The 20,140-nt window shown below is 44.0% G+C and overlaps 1 protein-coding gene across 1 annotated transcript in view; it reads left to right on the top strand.

Moving 5' to 3' along the window:
• The first annotated feature begins 310 nt into the window (after positions 1–310).
• ADAM33 (ADAM metallopeptidase domain 33) overlaps positions 311–20,140 on the top strand; it is a 34,900-nt gene continuing 15,070 nt past the window's right edge. The window contains exons 1-2 of the mRNA XM_012552393.3: positions 311–495; positions 16,504–16,583. Of these exons, the coding sequence (XP_012407847.1) occupies positions 372–495; positions 16,504–16,583 (204 nt within the window). The 5' untranslated portion in view covers positions 311–371. The remainder of the gene's footprint in view (positions 496–16,503; positions 16,584–20,140) is intronic.

The raw sequence follows: 20,140 nt of genomic DNA, 5'->3' as shown, positions 1-20,140 counted from the left end.
CTGACAGCACCCGGGAGAAGAAGGAAGGCGCTTGGGGTGGGTCGGTGCCGGCCTGAGACTAGGGACTGGGCTAGGCTGGGTGGGCGGGGTTGAAGAGTCGGAGAAGGGAGGGAAGGGGCGGGGAGAAGGAGGCCGGGTCCTGCTGGGGTTCGAGGCTGCGGCGGGTTAGGGGAGGAGGTTGGAGGGAGGGAGAAGGGAAAGAGCCCGGGCGGGCTAGCGGGCAGGCGGGCAGGGGGCGGGAGTCCTGGAGAGGGAGGGCGGGATGGAAGAGGGAGGGGAAGAGGGGGAAGGGGCGGGGGCTGGCGGCTGGAGGGGAGCAAAGTGGGTAGGGACAACCGAAGCGGGGGCCGAGGCGTTGGAGTTGGACAGGCATGGGCTGGGGCTCGGACCGGGCCTTGGGCTCGCCGGGCCCTGGGACAGCCCGCTGGCCCCCGGGACTCCTCCTCCTCCTCTTCCTTCCGCTGGGGACCGGGACCCGGGTCCGAGAGCCTAGAGGTGAGGAGGGGTCGGACGAGCAGAAGGGATCGGGGAGGGGAAACGAGGTCCGGGATCCATCCTTGTCCCGTCAGCAGTGGCTGGGGCTGCAGTGGAGGAACGCACTTGGGGAGGGTCCCCAAAGGGTTCCAAGTAGGGGAAGGGCAGAATGGGTCGGAGCCGGCGCCTGGGAGGCCAGGAGAAGGGCAAGAACCCGGGTGGGATTGGCCAGAGGGAGCAGGGCGCTCCTGGACCAAAGGGAACCTCCAACCGCTGCCTCCCGGACAGGCGCGATGTTGGGCACTGGGGGCGGACTCCCTCACTCGGAGGCTGAGATTTACCGTCTCGCTTAGATCTGGGTTCTGAATTGGGTCAGTCGAAAGCCAAGACGATCCCATCTGGGGCTGGGGCTGGGATTCTCCTGCCAACTCAGAGAACGGAGCTCGAAAGGGGCTCAGAAACAGAACATGGAATGTCAGGGCTGGGAAAAGACCTTCGCAAATAGCGCAGGCGAGTGGAGATAGAGCTGAGAGGGACCTTAGGACTCAGAACAATTCGGCAGCAGAGAACAAACACTGATTGATTACTCCAGGAGATACCCGGTTTAGATAAGACAAGAGCCCTTAGCCCAAAAAACTGGGAGAAAAAGTAAAGCAGTCTGGTAGGGGACCACCACATTGTGGAGATCCTTGAATGTCCAGCAAAAGAAATCAAGCTTTTCTTGTCTGGTTCTCTGGTATAGTGACAATAGGGACAGACCAGAAATCAGAAAGCACTGAGTTCAAATCCCACCCCTACCATGGCCATATCACTCAACCTTACTGAACATTAGTTTCATCCTGTGTAAAAAGGAGACTAATTCCTGCAGTATTTATCCTCACAGGGTTGTTTCCTGGCTCAAATGAGATAATGTGTGCAAAATGGTAAATGTGTGGTAAATTATTCATTTTACCAGGACCTATTTAAGGTTAGAGTATAGTCAAGGAAAGACACGATTCTATGTAGAAATAAGAAAGAATATACTGAAGATAAATTAGAGGCAAGACGACTTGTTGGGAAGATATTGCAACGGTCCAGGGACAAGGTAATGAAGATCTCTACTGAGGTAGTTGGGGGAAGTTGGGGGTCAGTGATGAGAGAGATGTGACAATGGACTCAAAAGGATCTTGGAAATTGATTGTATAGAAGAAGTGAGGAAGAAGAGTTTTCTCTTAATGCCATGGTTACAAACATGGAAAAATGATGATGATGCCCGATAGAAATCATGATAGCAGAAGGAAGAGAAGGTTTAGGGGATAACAATTTTAGTGAAGAAAGATCATGTGCTTGGTTTGGGACATACCAAGCCAGGAGAACATTTAGGTATAGATGTCCCATGTGGAGTTAAATATTTAGGTCTAGAGCTCAGAAAACAGATGTGGGAATCAATACAAAGAAATAATTATTGAAGGTATGGAGTGGAATAACATTGCCCAGGAAAAGATATTGGGCATAAGAGGGCTAACTACAGAGCAAAAAACACCCATAATAAAGGTAAAAGATGAGCAACCCGTTGAAAAGATAGGGGAGCGGTGAGAGTCAGAAAATCCAAGAGAATGTGCTGTTACTGAAGCCAAGGGAATAGAAAACATTCAGCAGGAAGTGATAGTCAGCAGTGTTTAAAGTTGGGAGAAGCTAAACAGTATGAGAACTGAAGAAGGCCAGTTGCATTTGTCAATTAGTAGCTCAGGAGAGATTGAGAAAAAGCAGTTTCAGTAGAGTGGTAGAAACAGAAACCTGGTTGCTAGGATCTGTATGTTAAGTCTGGTTTTACTCTCACTGAGCAAATACTTATTTTTTTCCTTTTGGTAGTTGACAGTCATTAAACAAACTGGCTCAGTTAATTACATAATTTTTTTTAATGAGGTCCATTGCAAAAAAAAAAAAAAATCATCTGTAAAAAATCACCCAGTTTTCTTCTCATATTTTCATCAGTGATAATTTTGATTTGTGTATGGACCATTATAGAAATTGAAAAGTTGTCAATTGAAATTGCTGATGTCTTTTTGGTTACTTTCTTTGTCTTAGAGAGAGAGAATATTAATAATACTCTGTGATTTTCTTTTTTCTTTTGAAATCTCCTCTGCATTATCTTGAAAACTAATTCCTGGCTGCTTTAAAAAATCATTTTGTCTCTGGTATGGATTCCGCTTATGTATTTGGTTAGGTTTAGCTGCCTTTTACAATATCATTTTTTTGAAGACCAATTTTCCTTTTCTCACAAAGCTCATTGGGTATAGTTGTCTTTCCACTGTCATTAATGATGAAAATAAATCACTAGAAAAAAGCAAATTTCCAATAAGATGTCTCTTATGTAGATGTCAAAATCATATAAGACTCTCTGATATAGACAACAGAATACTTTGTTCAAAGCCTTTCTGGTCACTATTGTTAATAATACCAATAATTAGTAATACAAGGGTTAATTAGTTATTGTAATAATTAGCTAATGTTTATACTAGCCACATATCAGCTGCTCTTAATGGCTAATTAGCTATTCCCAGTAATGCTTAGCTAATATTTATATCTCGCTAAGTGGTAATAATTAGCTAATATTTATATATCACTTAAAGCTTTACAAAGTGCCATACATATCATCTCATTGGATCCTCACAACAATCCTGTGAGGTAGGTGCTACTATTATTCTCATTTTATATATGAAGAAACTAATAGAGAAAAATGCTATGGGTCATATAGCTAGTAAGTGTCCAAAGCAGGATTCAAATCCAAGTCTTTCTGATTCTCAGTTCAATCTTCTATCTACTTTGCCACATGGCAAGGCATAAAACAGGGAAATATATGATGAACAAGGGCATTTGTCAGTGTTGTGTTGAGCAAAGTCCAAATGGAAACATTCTGTACATGATGAGGTCTTCCAGATGATCTGGTTTGCAGACAATTTGGGGGAAATGACCTCAAATTCTAGTATCTTAGAGAGCCTCTTCAAAGAGATACATAACCACTCAAAAGAAATTAATTTAACAACCCAACCAGGAAACAGCAAATGGATGAAGAATTCCTATTCTCAAAATTATGTCTTACAAGTTGGATGGGGAGTCCCTAGAGTGACTTAGTCCATCAGTATGTGTATTTTGACTAGGTATTTCAGATGAACAATGGAATAGGAAGGCAGGATGAATCAGTTTTGGGAAATTACTGAGTACTTTCAGTAACCTGCAAGCTTTTCCCAGCAACATCTACCTTTTCAACAATAGTCCCCTGGTGATGTTATATGATTGTAAATTGTGAAAGATCACAATTTCCAATAAATCAAAATTGCAGGAGACTCAAATGCCAGGGAGAAGCATCTGGGCATAACTAAGTGGAAGCATAGTGCCAAAAATGACTTTTACACAAGCAGTAGTGCAAAACCTTCTACTGAGAATACCGAGTGGAGGAGATAGACCAATCTTGTGGAGAAAGTAAGTGATAACAGATGGAAAGCCTAAGTGTTACAGTGGCACCCACAAAGTTTTAAAAAATCCAGAGAAAGGCCTCCAACTTGTTGGGCAGATATCCTATAAAGGATTTATTAGAGGAAATGATGAATAAGAATTGTAGCATGAGTTGAAAAGATATGAATGGGTTGTGATATGTACCAGTGAAGTAAGCAAAACAGTGGGGCTAGATTAGATGATCTCTTATATCTCTTCCAATTCTAAGTCCTATGATCTTTTTTCATCAAGTCTGAACTTTGTGAGGATCCACATGGATTTCTCAAAGGATTAGAGTAAGAATAATAAAGTCCACTTTCATTAACCAGACATTGAACATACTCTATAATCTAACTCCAGCTTTATCTCTCTGTATCTCTATTTGTTCATTCATTCACTCACCAACCATTTTTTAAGTACCTACTCTGTACAAGGCAATCCCAATAAACTTTGGATAGAAAACGCCATCTGGATCCAGAAAGAGAACTATAGAGACTGAATATAAATAAATCATCACATGTTGTGTTCACTTCTTTTTCCTAGTTTTTTTTCACTCCTGTGATTTTTTCCTTTTGTTCTTATTTTTCTCTCTCAATGATTAAGAAATATATAATTTAAAAAGTTAATATATGTATATAGCCAAAAAATAAATAAAACAATTTTTTAAAAAGTACCTACTCTGTGCAGGACCTTTGAACAACTCTTGGTACAAATATAAGTGAAGGCATGGTTCTTGCCCAGGAGATTTCTTTCTAGTGAGGTTGGAGGTGGGAGAGATTGTGGAAGAGAGCTATGGTAATAATTGTCATATAGATTAGAATGTGATAAGTGAAGAGGAATAGTAGAATGTTGTGGGATATTCTAGAAGGGGGAATTTTTTTAGCCAGGGGCTAGGAAGGGAGAAGGAGAAATTAGGAAAGTCTTCATAGAAACCTTGAGCTGAACCTTCCAAAAGGGAATAATGTTAACAGGAAGAGATGAGAAGAAGACATGTGAAATAGGGAGGGAGCCAGAACAGCTAATATTTTAGCTGATTGGAAGTTGGAATGTTTGAAGGGAGGCATGTGAAATAAGACTAGGGAGACTGATTCATAATAAAATGAATGAAGATAAACCCAGAAGAGAAGGTGGTTATTGTTTCTTATCCTTCATTCTCGAAAACAAAATGACATCAAAGAGCGATGACATAACATGCAAGTGAACTCAATTCAAATGAGGGAGGGCTGTGCAAGGTCACTCGCCTTGCTTTGTCTTCCAGAGTCATCTGGGTTCAGTGGCAAGACCAAAAAAAAAAAAAAAAAGACCATTAGAGATGTAGAAAAGGGTTAAATGACTTACTAGCAAATATTGAAGGCCAGATGTGAATTCCACAGGAAGTGGAGTTCTTATTCCATGTCCAGGGCTCTGTTCACTGAGCCACTTAGTTGCCCACTGAGAAGAAATACCATTGGGCTGGAAGAAATTTTTGTACCAAATGTCATTGACAAAAAACTGATATTCCCAATGCAGAGGGAACTGACCCAAATTTATCAGGCCAAGAGCCATTCCTCAATAGACAAGAGATCAAAAGATAGAACAGTTTTTAAAAAATGCCACTCTAATGACCTTATGAAACATGCTCCAAATTACTAGTGCAAATTAAATTCTAATTTAATTTATAATAAATATTATTTATATTTCTTTATATTTATATTATTTATATTTCTAAATAATAAATAAAATAAATATAATAAATCACACTGTGAAAATTGTCAAATATTAAGAGGAAAAAAGACATGAAAATGTCTGTGGAAAAATAGGCCCACTAATATACAATTGATAGAACTCTGAATTATAGCAACTTTTCTGGATATCAATTTGGCATATTATGTAAAGTGACTAAATGTGCATTTGATCCCATTACTGGACGTATACTCCAACAAGGACAAAGAGAAAAATGAGTTTTCCATCTATATTCAAATAATCATTCTCAGTGCTTTTGTGGAAGCAAAGGACTGGAAACAAAAGTGTAAGCCTATTGATGAGAACTTGGTTGAATAAAGTGTACCAGGGAATTCAAAGAAATGTTTTTGTATTTTAAGAAATGTCAGCTAAGAATTCAGATCAATTTGGGGGAACTTGCATGAGCTAATATAGAGTAGTAAAGGGAACACAAAGAACAATATGCAAAATGCAACAGTGTAAATGAAAAATAGCTAAAAGGAAACAACTTACTAACTGAAAAACCAATGATGCACTCAGACAACAGATTATGAAATCTAGAGACTACTAGGATAGAATGTTTATCAGTTGAGGTTACTCTGTCTTTGCTTAAATGTTTTTTCTTTGTTTCAGGAGAGGATTCAGTTTCAAGAGGGAAGAGGAGAGGAACAGTAATTACAAAAATGACCATAATACAAAACCAAAAAAAAACATTAAAACTTTTAAAATATTTTTTACAACTTTTAAAAAAATGTAAAAGATAGATTAGAAAGAGGGAGCTATGTGGGGCAGTAGATAGAGCACCAACTCTGAGATAAGGAGGACCTGTCTTCAAATTCAGCCTCAGATACTTGACACTAGCCAAGTGATCCTGGATCACTCATTTAACTCTGGTTGTCTAACCAAAAGAAAAGAGTTAGATAGGAGTAAAATTGTGTAGGGACTTGAATGCCAGACTAAAATATTTGTGTTTTATCCATTTTTAAAGTAGAGAATCCCCTTTGTTAAGACTTGCATATTAGGGAAATTATTTTGAAAGATTTTTAAAAGATAGACATGAGAGGCAAAGAAACCATTTAGAACATTATTACACTCATCTGTGCAAGAGGTATTGTGGACTTAACTAGGGAGGAAAATGTGTGAGTGGAGAAGAGGAGACAGTTTAAAAAAAAACTTAAAAACAGAATAAACAGGATTTGGCTTCTAATTGGATGGGAGTGAGGGGAAGGAGAAGTGAAGGCTGAGAAGGAGGGAAGAGTCAATTATGACCTGAAGGAAGAGTTGAGGCTGAGTGACTAAGAGGATGTTAGTGTTCTCCACAAAAATAGAGAAGTTTGAGGGAGGGGGCAGATCTAAGAGAGATGATGATGGCTTAAGTTTGGGATCTCCTGAGACTAAAGGTTCTACAAGACTTTCAGTTAGAGATATGCAGCAGTCAGTGAAAACTAGAGCTTGTAAGAAAGCTCAGGAAGCTAGAAATTTTAAGTTTGGGATATATCTACACAGATTTGTCAAATACGCTGCCAGCAACACTCCCAAGTATAAAGAAACTAGATTAAACTGTAATTGAAAAATATTTAACAAATCAAAAGTGAAATAGAACATACATAATATTAATATGTGGTTTTCTAAGTCAATATGAAGAAGTGACTGGCTTGTGTGAGGTTTAACAAGACTCCCCAGTCTTGTAAATGCGGAATCCCAAATCTGTACAGAGCCTAATGTGATGCTCCATATGTAGTAGTATATAATAAATATCTATTGTTATTTCTTGCATGAAGATGGGTAATTGAAGCAGTGAGATTGATGAGAGGGATCTCCATGTAGTCTTATCCAAGGTACCCAAAATCAAAGACCAAGTCTCCCATTAAGCCCATAGCAGAGTCAGGATGAAGCTCAGAGGCAGCATGGCAGTATGGAAACTGGACTGGACTCAATTAAGAGAACCTGGGTTCCTCTGAAATTTACTGCCTGTCCAACCTTTGGATTTCAGTTTCTTCTTGTCTAAAATGAGGGGGTTGGACTGAATGATTCCTAAGGTCCCTTCCAACCTCAATCAGCTCATGATCTTCCCAGTGTGATTTTGGCCAAGTGACTTCCTTCCCTTCTCTGGAACTGAGGTTCCTCAGTGAAAGGGGGAGAGGGGGTTGAAGCAAATTTTAAGCTCCCAAGCTTGGATGAGCCAGCAGCAGTATGAGAATTGCTACCCAGCTTTAATCACAGAATGGGTGTTGTCTCACTCAAACTGAAACCAGTTTCAGCAAGGTCTCCCATTGCTTCCAGAGCCATCTCCAGCCATTCTGATCTATATCTGGCCACTGGACCCAGATGGCTCTGGAGGGGAAAGTGAGGCAGGTGACCTTGTCCAGCCTCCTTCATTTCAATCCAATTGAGTTGCATGTCATGACATTCCCTCCCTGAAGTCATGGTTCTCTTCAAGAATGAAGGACAAACCACAACAATCACCACCTCTGGATATCATATAAAATGAGCTAGATTTGGAGTCAGAGGTCCTGGGTTCAAATCTCAGCCCTGCCACTTAGTCTCTGGTTTGGCCTTGAACAAATTATACACCCTGTGTATAATTCTATTTACCCTATAAGAGTTTTAAACAGAGAGAGAGGATCATATTTATGTTTTAGGAAGATGACTCTGGCCATATTCAAGCCAAGGCTGGATGGGGAAAGACTGAATTCAGGCCTAGAGATAAGTAAGGAGGTTGGTGCTGAAAGTCCAGGCTCGAGGGTCTTCCCTTATAGTCAGTCCCTCCCCCATTCCTGGAGTTCCATTTCCACCCCTGTCCAACCGGATGGGGGAGGGAGAGAGGGTCAGAGGTTAGGGCTGAGAGCCCCAAGGGCCTTGGTGGAGCCTGGGAATGATCTGGGGATGCCCCTTCCTCTCCTAGCTTCTCTCCCTCCCTCCTGTCACTTCCCAAGGAGAATCGAATGAAGTCATTGCTCAGGGGGTCGATTTCCCACATCCCCAGCACTCCCCCTCCTCCTCCCCCAGGCTTTCCGGAGCCTGGCCTCAATCCCCTCCTGACAGAAAACCGCTGCTGGGAAATTACAGTCTTTTTTATTCTCTAGGCCTTGGTTTTTGGAGGGAAGTTTGAATTTTCTGGGTCCAAACAGGACCCACTGGGTTAGGATTCAGGTGACTGGACTTGTTCTCCTTTCTCATTTCTCCCATCCCCATTCCTTTTACTAGTCATTTCTCCTTGGTTAGGATTGATGTCTCTCTGCCCCTGGGCTTCTAGAGTTTTTGTTTAGTTTTTCTGTTTCTCCCTCTCATTGAATCTCTCCATCTCTCTTGGGTCCCTGTATATGTTTCCTTTTTCCCCTGCTCAGTTAAAGCCCCTGGGAACAAGGGAGGGACACACTCTTCCTGCCAGATGTGGACATTGGAGGTGGAAAGTGATTTGGGAGAAGGGCCAGACCCTCCAAGCGATATCTGTTACCCATAAGCTCCCTAGTGCCTCTTCCCCTCCCCCAGTGCACTGCTGAGGGCAGGGGAGCAAAATATGTGCAAAATTGAGGCTGTTGTGGTTGGGAAGTGGGTAGCGAGATCTCTGAGGACTCTTCAAGTCTGTGTCACCTGTGGAATTCTAATATGTTGGTTCCTGTTTACCAGAAGAGAGTTCTAAATGCGGAGGATTATGAAAAGGTTCATGTCTACATGACCTCAAAGTACACAGAATATCTGAGTTGAGAGGAACCTTGGGAATCTTCTTAACTATATTTTATGGACCCCTTTGACAATAAAGTGAAGCCTAAGGGCCTTTTTTCAGAATATTGTTCTTAAATGCACAAAATAAAATCCATTGTATTATAAGGGAAACATGATTAATTACGAAGTTAAATTATTATTAAAATTATCAAAATTACATCCAAGTTCATGGTGTAAGTTCCTTGAGGACAGGAACTGTCATTTGCCTCTTTTTGTAGCCCTGACACTTAGCACAGTGCCTAACACATAGTAAATATTTAATATATGTTTCTTGACTGACTAACTGAAATCTCTGTGGACTCCCTAGTGAGTTCCAATAGTTCTAGATAAGTCCAATCCCTTCATTTTAAAGAGGAAGAGTTTGAAACCAAGAGAAACATTTTGCCCAAGATTTTTCAGTCATTTTAGCCATGTCTGAATCTTCATGACCCCATTTGTGGTTTTCTTGACAAAGATACTGGAAGGGTTTGCCATTTTCTTCTCCAGCTTCTGTTACATATGAGGAAACTGAGGGAAACTGGGTTAAGGTATTTGCACAGGGTCACACTGCAAGTAATATTTGAGGTAGGATTTGAACTTTCTGCCTGCAGCCCTGGCACTCTACCCAGTGTGCCACCTAGCTCCTCCTGAAAAAGGTTACACAGTTCATTTGTTATGGGTAGAAGGAGGACTAGAATTCAGGTCTCTGATCTCCTCATCTAGGGCTCTTTTTAATGCACCATGCATTTCATATCTCCAATTGTGTTGATCCCAACTTAGATGATTATGAAGGTGATAATAATAACAATAACACAGGTTTTCTATTTATTTTCTTATATGATCCTCATGCCAGATGCAAGGACGAAAGGTAGGGTTTATTATATCCATTTAACAGAGGGAAAAACTAAGACTCACAGGGGAAGAACCATAGTGAATTAGAGTTGGAGTGGACTCTTTTTTTCCTACCAGACAGCAGCATGATTTTTGGGTCTGTCAACCAGACCAGAACTGACCTCTAACCTGTGGATGGTCAGGGCTGCACAAAGCAGGGCATTGTGATTACTCTGCAGGGTATAGAACCAGAATTCTGTGACAGGAATAGGAGTGGAATATTGTGAGTATGTCAAGAGAGGTAATGGATATTGGCTCTCAGGTCCCTGGGAAATAGGAGGAGCTAAAACCAAAATTCTGTCAGTGTATATCTGGTGCTAGTCAAAGCAGTACACAGTGCCGGAGGGCAAGGTCATCCAGAGCCGCAAAGGATTATGGGCACACTAAGTTCAGGACACAGCTTGCATTCTGGGTGTTAGTTTTGGGAAACAGGGTACCTCCAAAAGACTTTGACAGATCCATTTTGAAGCCTTATGTAGGGCTTGGCACTTCCTGAGTCCTTCTTTTCTAGGGAGCAGTGCCCAGAAGACATACTGGACACCCTTTTTGAATAGAACACAGAAATTATAATCAAAATGAGGATGTCTTTTGAGTAAAAATGGGAGTTCAGGCTCCTGTATGGAGGAGGTGCTCAGGTAGTAGAATGATGCAGCTCAGCTCTTAGGTCCCTGTAACCATCTTATTCTCTATGTTTCTCTTCTTTTCTTCCTGGGCTCTGCTGTGTGTCCTTCCTTGGTATGCTTGGCTTTTCTCCCAGCATGGTCTCTGTATTTCTCCTTTGCTCTGCTCCAATTCCACTTGAAATCATATTCGGGTCCATGTATATAGGACATCACCCCTTCCAATCCCTCTCCTGTCAGATTAGAAACTCCGGCATCCTCACTCCACTCCCCCAAAATCCTCTTGTATTTATTTTCTATGACTTGCTTTGTACATGTTGTCTTCTTAGTTAGAATGGAAGCTCCTTGGGCCGACACGGTTTTGTTTTTGCCCTTGTATCTCTCTCAGGTCCTAGCACAATGTCTTGTACAGACATAATAAGCATTTAATAAAAGCTTGTTGATTGTTTGGATCTTCTTTAAGAAGGGAACTAGATCATTTTCCATTTTTTCATTCCCATCATTGTAGTTCAAAAGTTTCTTTTGAATTGGACTCTTCTCGATCTCTAGCCATTCCCCTGCTTCTTCCTTTACTTTACTCTCTCGGATTGGATGGGGGACGGCAGACTTTCCCCTCACCCAACCAAGTCTTCTCTTCCTCGTGAATAATCTTTCATCTTTTCCCTTCTCCTTAGTCCTCTCTATAAATTCCTGATTGCTGTTCCTGGATGTTATACTTGGCCCACCCCCATATACCTCTGGCATGGAGGCCTTGGCCAATTCAATCTGACATTTTTTTAACTTATGAAAAACATAATGGATAAGCAATTGAGCTCAAAGTCAGAAAACCTGGATTTAAGTTCCATCTTACATGCACGCTGGCTCTGTGATCCGAGGCAAATCCCATAACCACTCTGTGCTCCAGCAGGCTCTCCGCCCCTATAATTCAGAGAATAGCGAGTTGCTGATCTGCATCGGGCGAGTTTCTTATGTGGTGAAATCTCATCCCTGGACCACATAAAAGGCCATGGGCTTGGGCTTTGGAACACAAAAACAAAAACAGTCTCTGCCTTCAAAGAACATACACCCAAATAAGGGCAACGTGAGTTAGACATCAATTAGTATGATCTGATGTAGTGATAGGGACAGAGTGTGGGGGTGGGGGTGGGGGGCCCGGAGGAATCATGGATGGATGCAGTTTTGTTTCCTCAATGCCGAATACCACGCTGGGCGCATAATAGGCACTTGACAAATGTTTGTTGTTAGAGGCATGTATAATGGGTATAATTAACCTCCTCCCCACCTCTAACCCATAAAACAGACACATACTCTCTCTCTCTCCTGTCTGTCTCTGTCTCTGTCTCTGTCTCTCTCTGTCTCTGTCTCTCCTCTCTGTCTCTCTGTCTCTCTTCTCTCTCTGTCTCTCATTCTCTGCCTCTCTGTCTCTGTGCCTCTGTCTCTTTCCTTGACTGGCTAGAAAATACCCCACTGAGAATGCTTAGAGCTGCCTTCATGGAGGAGATGGAAGCAGAGTCTTGAGGGAAGTGAAAGATTTCGACAGATGGAGATTCAGAACTTGGGGTGAGGGGGGAAGTCCATTATGGTGTGGGGGATGGTAATACAGAGGCACTGAAATAAGAGAGGCTAGGACTATAACAGGAGATGGAGGGTCATTTCCTTTGGTTGAAATACAAAATGTGTGAAGGAAAGCAGTGTTTATCGAGGCTAGAAAGTCATAGAGTAATCTGAGTGTAGAGATTATTGATCAGCAGGGTGAGGGGTTTCTGCTCTCTTTAGTGGACATTGGGGAGCCATTGGAGGTTTTTGAGCTTCGGAGTGACTGGGTCCAATAAGTAAGATACATTTTGGAGGGGAGAAAGTAAATACAGGAAATCAGTTAGGAAGCTATTATAAAAAAGGGATTGGTGAGAGGGTGGGAATTCAATAAGAGAATAAGAGCTTAGCAAGGGAATCAATGAGATGCAGAGTCATTGAGAGGATAAGGGTTCAATGAGAAGGCTAGGGGTTCACTAAGGGCATCAAGATTCAGTGAGAGGATGGAAGTTCAGTGAAAGGATTGGGGACCAGTGAAATGATGAGGGCTTAGTGAAAAGGCTGGAGAACCAGAGTTTAGCTGAGGAGAAGGTGGGGTCAGGAAACCTGAGCTTCAGTCTTGCAGAGGCCAATCCTCACCCAACCCCCCCATTTCCTTTTCTGCTCTGTATACTGAGAGCAGGGAGACACTTGGGATGTAGGTGGGGAGGGGCTTCAGACTGAGCCTGCTCTGAATTCCTTCTTTAAGGAGATGAGGTTATGGGGGAAGGGAGCAGCCACAGAGCCTTGGACTAGGCCCCGGGAGTTTTATGAGTTTCCTGTGTGAGAATGAGGCGGTTGATGTGAGGAGATAAGCTGAGACAACCTCAGAGTTTATTTTGTAGAGAAGCCTGGTTTGAATCAACCCCACATGCCCAAGGTGGGTGGGACGTCTCCCCTCCTTCCCACAGTTTTTGAGCTGTGAGGTTTGTGCCCTAGGGAAGTAGGGAGCAACTTAAGAGAAGACAGAGTCAAATACTATCTTGGACTTGAGGGAGGATGGTGACCCTTTCAACCAGGGAAGCCTTCCTGGAGATGGGGGACTTTCCAAGAGGCTCCTAAATCTTTGGAGGAATGGGGCCAGGTGAAATGGGAAGAAGGTTCAACAAACCACTGAAGATTGACAAAAGTCATTTCCCTTTGATCCTTTTCTTAACCCTACTTTCCCTCCTAAAAAGGTTCCCAGACTGGCCTCCGTCCTCAAAAATGTCAGTCCATCTGAGTGACTGTTGCCTGGCAGTGTAGTTCTGGGTACTATGGACATTTCTAGCTTCAGATTACCATTCAGGTGCCAGGCTATCCTTTTCCCCTGGAGGCCACTTCTAGAAACTCAGGCCCCAGAGAGGATCTAATATTCCAGATGAGATTCTAGGCATGGCCATGTGGTATTTCTGGGCTTTGCATGCAGTCCAGCATCCCAAAGATCCTAATCATTAGGATTCTTGGACAATTGGGTGAGTGCTCCCAGCTTCAACTGTAAAACCCAGACACTAGGCTTGATTCGGTAGTCATGGGGACATCATGGAAGACGTTGTGCCTCTTTTCTAGCTAGGTGCCTGGAGGGACAGGAGACGGGTTGCTAGAGGCTCAGGAGATACGGACCAAGACATGTTTTGCAGCTTCGGCTGTGTTGAGTTGGAGATCCTTTGGGACATCTGGCTCAAAATGTCCATTTGGCAGTTGGTGGTGAAAGACTGGATCTGAAGAGTGAGAATGTGTCTGGATATGCAGCTGTGACTGTTATCTGCATAGAGATGATAACTGAAGCTGTGGTTGTTGGTAGGGCCAGAAGCAGAAGCAGAGGGGGGCTCGGGATCCCCCATAAGGAGCTACGATCTGGACAATGAGCTAGCAAAGTAGATTGAGGAGCAGTGGTGAGACGTATAGGGGAACCAAGAGGGCAATGCCATAGAAACCCAGAAAGAAGAGGGCATCCAAGAATAGAACGTGATTTATAGTGTCGAATCCTGCAGAGGTCTCAAATTTAGGAGTCTTTCTACCACACCCATGTTTCCCTCCTCAAGTCCACTAGCTCTGTCTCAGACTGGATACTGGACCACAGGCACCACAGCATTTGAGGGCCCATCAGGCTCTGTGGGTCAGTCGGAGGACTCAGATGGATAGAGGTTTAGCTGGTGGGATTTATAGAGGCTAAACCCCAAAAGAGTAAAGATTCCAGGCATTTTGGCCTGCTGAGTAACTTCCTTTCTCCTATGACTCACCAGGAACCCTCTTAACTTACTTCTCTTCTCCCCCCTCCCCAACTGAGGGGGGTCCAGGCCCGAACCTCCCTTTCCCTCTGATTATGACATGGGCTCCCAGGCTATAAACAACTTGGGGAGGGGAAGTGAGAGGCACAAAAGGGAATTAAGAGCCATATAGACCCCTCCTCCACCCACATCTGGAGCAGCTGCTCCTTCCCCTGGGGAGGAGGGGGTAAACTTGGCCTAGGGTGGAGACAGGCAAGATTTGGGACTTGGTCTGGGCTGAGTGAGGGCAATGTGGTGTGGAGGCAGGGGGATGGCCTTAATCTCCAGTTAGGGATGCTAGAGTTTCCTTTCCTCAGGGCTTTGAATTCTGAGTCCCTTCCCCCTTCAAGGGGCTATCTACCTGGTTCTGTGTCTTTTTCAATATTTCTCTTTCAACTTGTCTCTGTTTCCCTTTCTATATCTCTGTATTTATTTCTGTATATCTCTATCTCTGTCTTTCCTTCTCTGTGAATTTCATTTCTTTTCTCAGTCTCTTCTCTCTCCATTCTCTTTTTGTTTCTCTCTCTTTGAAATCCTCCCTTTCTCTGCCTCTTCCTTCCTTCTTTTTCTTCTTCTTTCCTCTCTCTGTCTTTCTCTCCCTGATTCTCTCCCTTTCTTTCTGCCTTCCTTTTCCTCTCTTCTTCCTCTTCTCCTCCTCCTTCTTTTTCTCTCTTTACACCTCTTCTTTGTCTCTCTGCCTTTTCCCCTCCCTCTCTCTCTCCTCTAATCTCCCTTTCCCTCTCCTGTCTTCCTCCCTCCCTTTTCTCCTCTGTCCTTTCTTCTCTGTCTCCCTCCTTCCTTTCCTTATATTCTGTCTTTCTCTCTGTCTCTTTCTGTCTGATATCTTCTTTTTCTCCTTCCCCCTTCTCTCCCTCCTTCTTCTCACTTTGTCTCTTTTTACCTCTTTGTCTCTGATTCTCTGTCTTCTTTTTGTCTGTTTCTCTCTATCTTTCTGTCTCTATCTCCTTCTCTCCCTCTCTCTTCCCTTCTCTTTCCCCTCCTCTCCCCCCTAGTGTTTCCTTATTTCTGGGACTGACTTTCTGTGTCCCATGCTCCCAATGTCTCCGTCTGTCTGTCTCTCAGCCAGATCCTCATGTATCTCTCCACATCTCTGTGACTCTGTCAGGCCAAGACTTGGAGTCAGGAATGTTGATCAGTTTTTCTTTTGTGGGAGAGATTGGGACTAAAAATGCTTGTTGATCCTTGTCCCTTCCTTCCTATTCCCTCTGCCATCTACCAAGTGACCTGTGTTAGCTTTCCTCGAGATCCTTCCTCCAGAGCCATGGAGGTGGGGAAGGGAGGGATATCCCAGAGCCCCAAGGGCTCGATCAGCCACCCGCTGCCACTAAGCCTGCTGTCCCTTCTCCCGAACTCCATTCATTCATTCATTTGTTCATTCAAACAAACACAAATTAAGCACAATCTGGTAATAGATAATGATCATACTATCCCCCTCTTTTTTCTTAATGTTTTCTCCTTTTTCTCTATTCATGTTTTTGTCCCTCTACACCTTTCTCCTGTTTTCATCAGAGAGAGAGAGAGAGAGAGAGAGAGAGAGAGAGAGAGAGAGAGAGAGAGAGAGAGAGAGAGAGAGAGAGAGAGGAGACAACACTCCCTTTCTTTGTGGGCTTCCCCTTTCTCCTTCCTTTCCCTCTCCTCCCTCCTCTCCCACCAGCCACCTTCTTCCAGTGGAGAAATCTTTGTTGGTGTCAAACCTCAGTCCTTCTTGCTGCAATTTGGGCCTTTGTACTTTCACCACAGCCCTAGTCATCTCTCAGGAATCTCCCCTCACCCTGTGCTCTGTATCCCCCTCCCAGGACTTCCCCTTGGAGAGCCAGTCACCCCCCATTGGGTGCTGGGCAGCCGGAGCCGTCGGGAGATCACCACAGAAGAGACGGTCAGTGTCACAGCAGGTTTCCCCCCCACCCCCCACTCCCTCGAAGGAGCCATTTGGAGGCAGGGAGCTGGTTGGAATGACTTCTGCCCATAATGCTTGGGGGCCCGAGAGGGAAGCAGCTGTCTTCTCTCAGCCTCAGTGGGCACTATGCCCATAGCCATCACTTCTTTCACTCTTGCTGGGCTCCAGCTGTCATATGTTGTCCTGAAACTCCCTCCAACACACACACACCATTCCCAGCATTCTGTGTTCATCAGGGCTGTAATGCCCAATGTGGAACAAGCCTCAGATTCTGTTCTCTCTCTCATCTTCTCTTCATCTTCTGTCAGACTATCCTAGGAAGCTCCTAAATTTCTCCTCTTGGTTTTCCTCATTCTCTTCTTTATTTAACCCTTCTCTGACTCAGTTTCCTCCTTTCTTCTTCAGTTTTCCTGAGGTCTTCAGATGGAAGATTTTCTCTAGTGTTATGGTCTTCTTGGTCTCCAGACCATGTAGAAGAGGTGTGTGTGTATGTGTGTGTGTGTGCGTGCGTGTGTGTGTGTGTGTGTGTGCCCATCTGATTCCTCCTTCAGGAACCCCCCCTTGGGGGTTTTTGGCTCAGTGTTATCTGTCCCCACCTCAGAGCAGAGTCCCTGGTGGGAAACTGAGCCACAGACATCTCAGTCTCTATAGGCTGAACAGAAGAGGGACTGGAGCCAAGGAGGGCGGGCATTCAAGCAAGCCAGCAACATGTGGATCTCATTATCCTGGGCCACCGATGCACACACATGGAAGTCATTTCTCCACCCCCCTCCCTCAGCCCTCAGTCAGATCAGGTTCCCCCACCCAGCACCCCTCCTTTCCCTTCCAGGAACTCGGCCCAGCCCTGACCCTGGCTGCTGCTGTCTCTCCCCCCCCCCCCCACATCCCACATACCCCTCTAGGGCAGGAGAATGTTTAGTCTCTCAAACAAAACTCCCAGGAATTCTACCCTGGCTCCCCCCAAACTCCCTCCCCTTGCCCCCTGTCCTGTGCCCCCAGTATTGTCCCACCCTCCTTCCAATGCAGGGAGGATCTCTCTATACATATCCTAGCCAGTTCCCACAACCCTTCCATCCCCAGGGACTTCCCTTCTCAGCTCATCTGTCAACATTAACGCCTACTCTGCTTACAGGGACAAGCTTCTCGCAGCCTTCTTCTTACTCTTTACAGAGACTCCAGGCCTAAAGAGAACAGCTTCATGGACTGTCAGAGAGGGACGGGACCTTAGAAACTATCTGGCCCAATCCTTACATTTTACCAAGAAGGGAACCCCCAGAGAGGGACTTTACCCCAAGTTACACCCAGGCTTAGGAACCCAAACCCGGAGCTCCTCCAGCACTTAGATCTACCTCTCGTATGACTAGGATGCATCTCTTTCACACTGTCATTGACCAGAGAAGAAGTGAACCAGACAATTCAGAGAGGGGAAAGACAAATAATCAAGACAATTTTCCTGCCTTCTCTCTTTTGAGACCAGATTTAAGAGTGCAAAGACTCCCTGAAAGGGGCAGGAACTTAGGCTTCCTAGTGAGTCAACAACTTCCTCCCCACCCCCACTCCCTGTGCTTCCCTGCCTTCCAAGGAATCTATACAGTTCTACAAATCTAATTATACAGCTGGCTGGAGTTCATTCTCCCAAAGTCTCTAGAGAATCAAACATTCCCCTCTCTACACCCCACTTCCTCCAGGATCCAATATAGTAATCTAGGTCTATACCATCCTAAAGCAGCCACGTGGTTTGGTGCATAAAATTCTGGACCTTGACCTCAGATACTTATTAGCTGGGTGATCCTGGGGAAACCACTTAAGCTCTATCTACCTCAATTTCCTCATCTGTAAAATGGGTTTAATAATAATACCCACGTTCCAGTGTTATTGTGAGGATCACCAGAAATAATACTTGCAATGTGCTTTGCACATTTTAGAGCACTACATAAATATTAGCCATCATCATTATTGTTATTAATTATTATTATTATTATTATTATTATTATTATTATTATTATTATACCTTGATCCTTCTACTGACTGATCTTGGATAAGCCCTTTCCAGCAGTGTGATCTTGGATAAGCATTTTCTTCTCTCTGAAGTTTTCAATGATGGAGTCCAAATAAAAGGTCTCTAAAGTCCCTCCCAACTTCAATTTTCTGTGTCTCTGGATGATTTTTTACTTTCCAGCTTGGGGTGGGGGAGAGCACAGTATGGGGGTTGGGATAAGAAAATCAGGTAGTGTTGAAGCTCCTTGGCTGTAAAATGGGGTGTGTGTGATTACCATACCCATATCCCATTAGGCCGTTATGAAAATTAAAAGAGATGATATTCACAGTACTAGTAGCCACTCTATAGAGCTTATTCCCTCATTCCCTTCATTTCCCTCTTCTTAATTCTGCTTTTCTGAGGAGATGTGACCGCTCTCTGTCAGTGACCCCTGTGTGCACATGTCAGAACCACACACCTGGCAGAAGGGGAGGGGAAGACAAGGATGACTGGGTACCAGACAGATAATGAAATGGGAGAGTCCTTAGAATTCTCTGCTTATTGGTTGTTGTTGAGTGTTTTTTTTTTTTTTAACTCTGCTTATTGTTGATGAAACTTAGATTTGTGAAAAACAACTCCTCCCTAAATTAAGTGGTAGGAGCTGAGAAGGGAAAGGAATCAGAGAACAAGAGAGAGAGAGAAAAAAGAGCAAGTGGTAGAAAGTCCAGGGGAAGAAATAGGGAAAGATTAAAATTGGTCAATCTGGAAGGGAAAGAGAAAGGAGACAAAGAAGAGAAGAGAAATTGACTCTTGGGAACATGCCCACTTCCAGGGCAGGACAGGGCAAGACCGATTCAGAGCTGTGTCCTAGAAAAAGAATTTGCCCAGAGCTGCCCAGAATGGTGGAGAACAGACAGACAGAGGCAGGTGGGATCATTCCAGACAGAAAAAGGATCCAATGATGATCCAATGGGAAGAAAAGCAGAGGAGGAGGAGTAACCAAAATGTGAACAGAGACTGGGCATGATCTGGGCTTAGAAGACAAGAAAGAATTGCCTAGGGAAGGGGGGAGACCGAAATGGAGCCAATGAGATGTCTGAGATGATGGGGAGGGGCAGTGAAAAGTAGAAAAAAAAGGGTGAGAAAAGAGACTGAAAGAGCACACCAGGGGAGAATGAGTCAAGATGAGAGATAATGGAGGCCGAACTAGTGAGGAATAAGGACAGATAGATTATAATACACCAGCAGGAAGAGAGAGAGACTTGCAGAGTGAAAGGAGAAAAAAGTGATTGGGCAGGGATGAGGGGTATCACCATTTTTGGACTTCCCTCTCCCCCCTCCTCACTCCAGGGTACATGTTTCCCAAAAAAGCCTTAGCCAGGCTGGTGACTTCATCCTTTGGGCATTGGGAAGGGGGTGGGGTGGGGAGGAGGCTGGACTTGGGACTGTCCCGTCTGGTCCTTCAACACCCTAAGCTGACAGAGGAGGCTCCAGGATCTGGTCCAGAGCCTCCGCTGCAATTCATCAGAGATGGAGACCTTCTGCCCTCTCCCACCCT

This window comes from Sarcophilus harrisii, chromosome 6 (assembly GCF_902635505.1).
Source record: "Sarcophilus harrisii chromosome 6, mSarHar1.11, whole genome shotgun sequence".
NCBI lineage: Eukaryota > Metazoa > Chordata > Mammalia > Dasyuromorphia > Dasyuridae > Sarcophilus > Sarcophilus harrisii.
The sequence above is the reverse complement of the archived record's forward strand: the minus strand, read 5'-3'. Positions and strand labels throughout refer to the sequence as shown.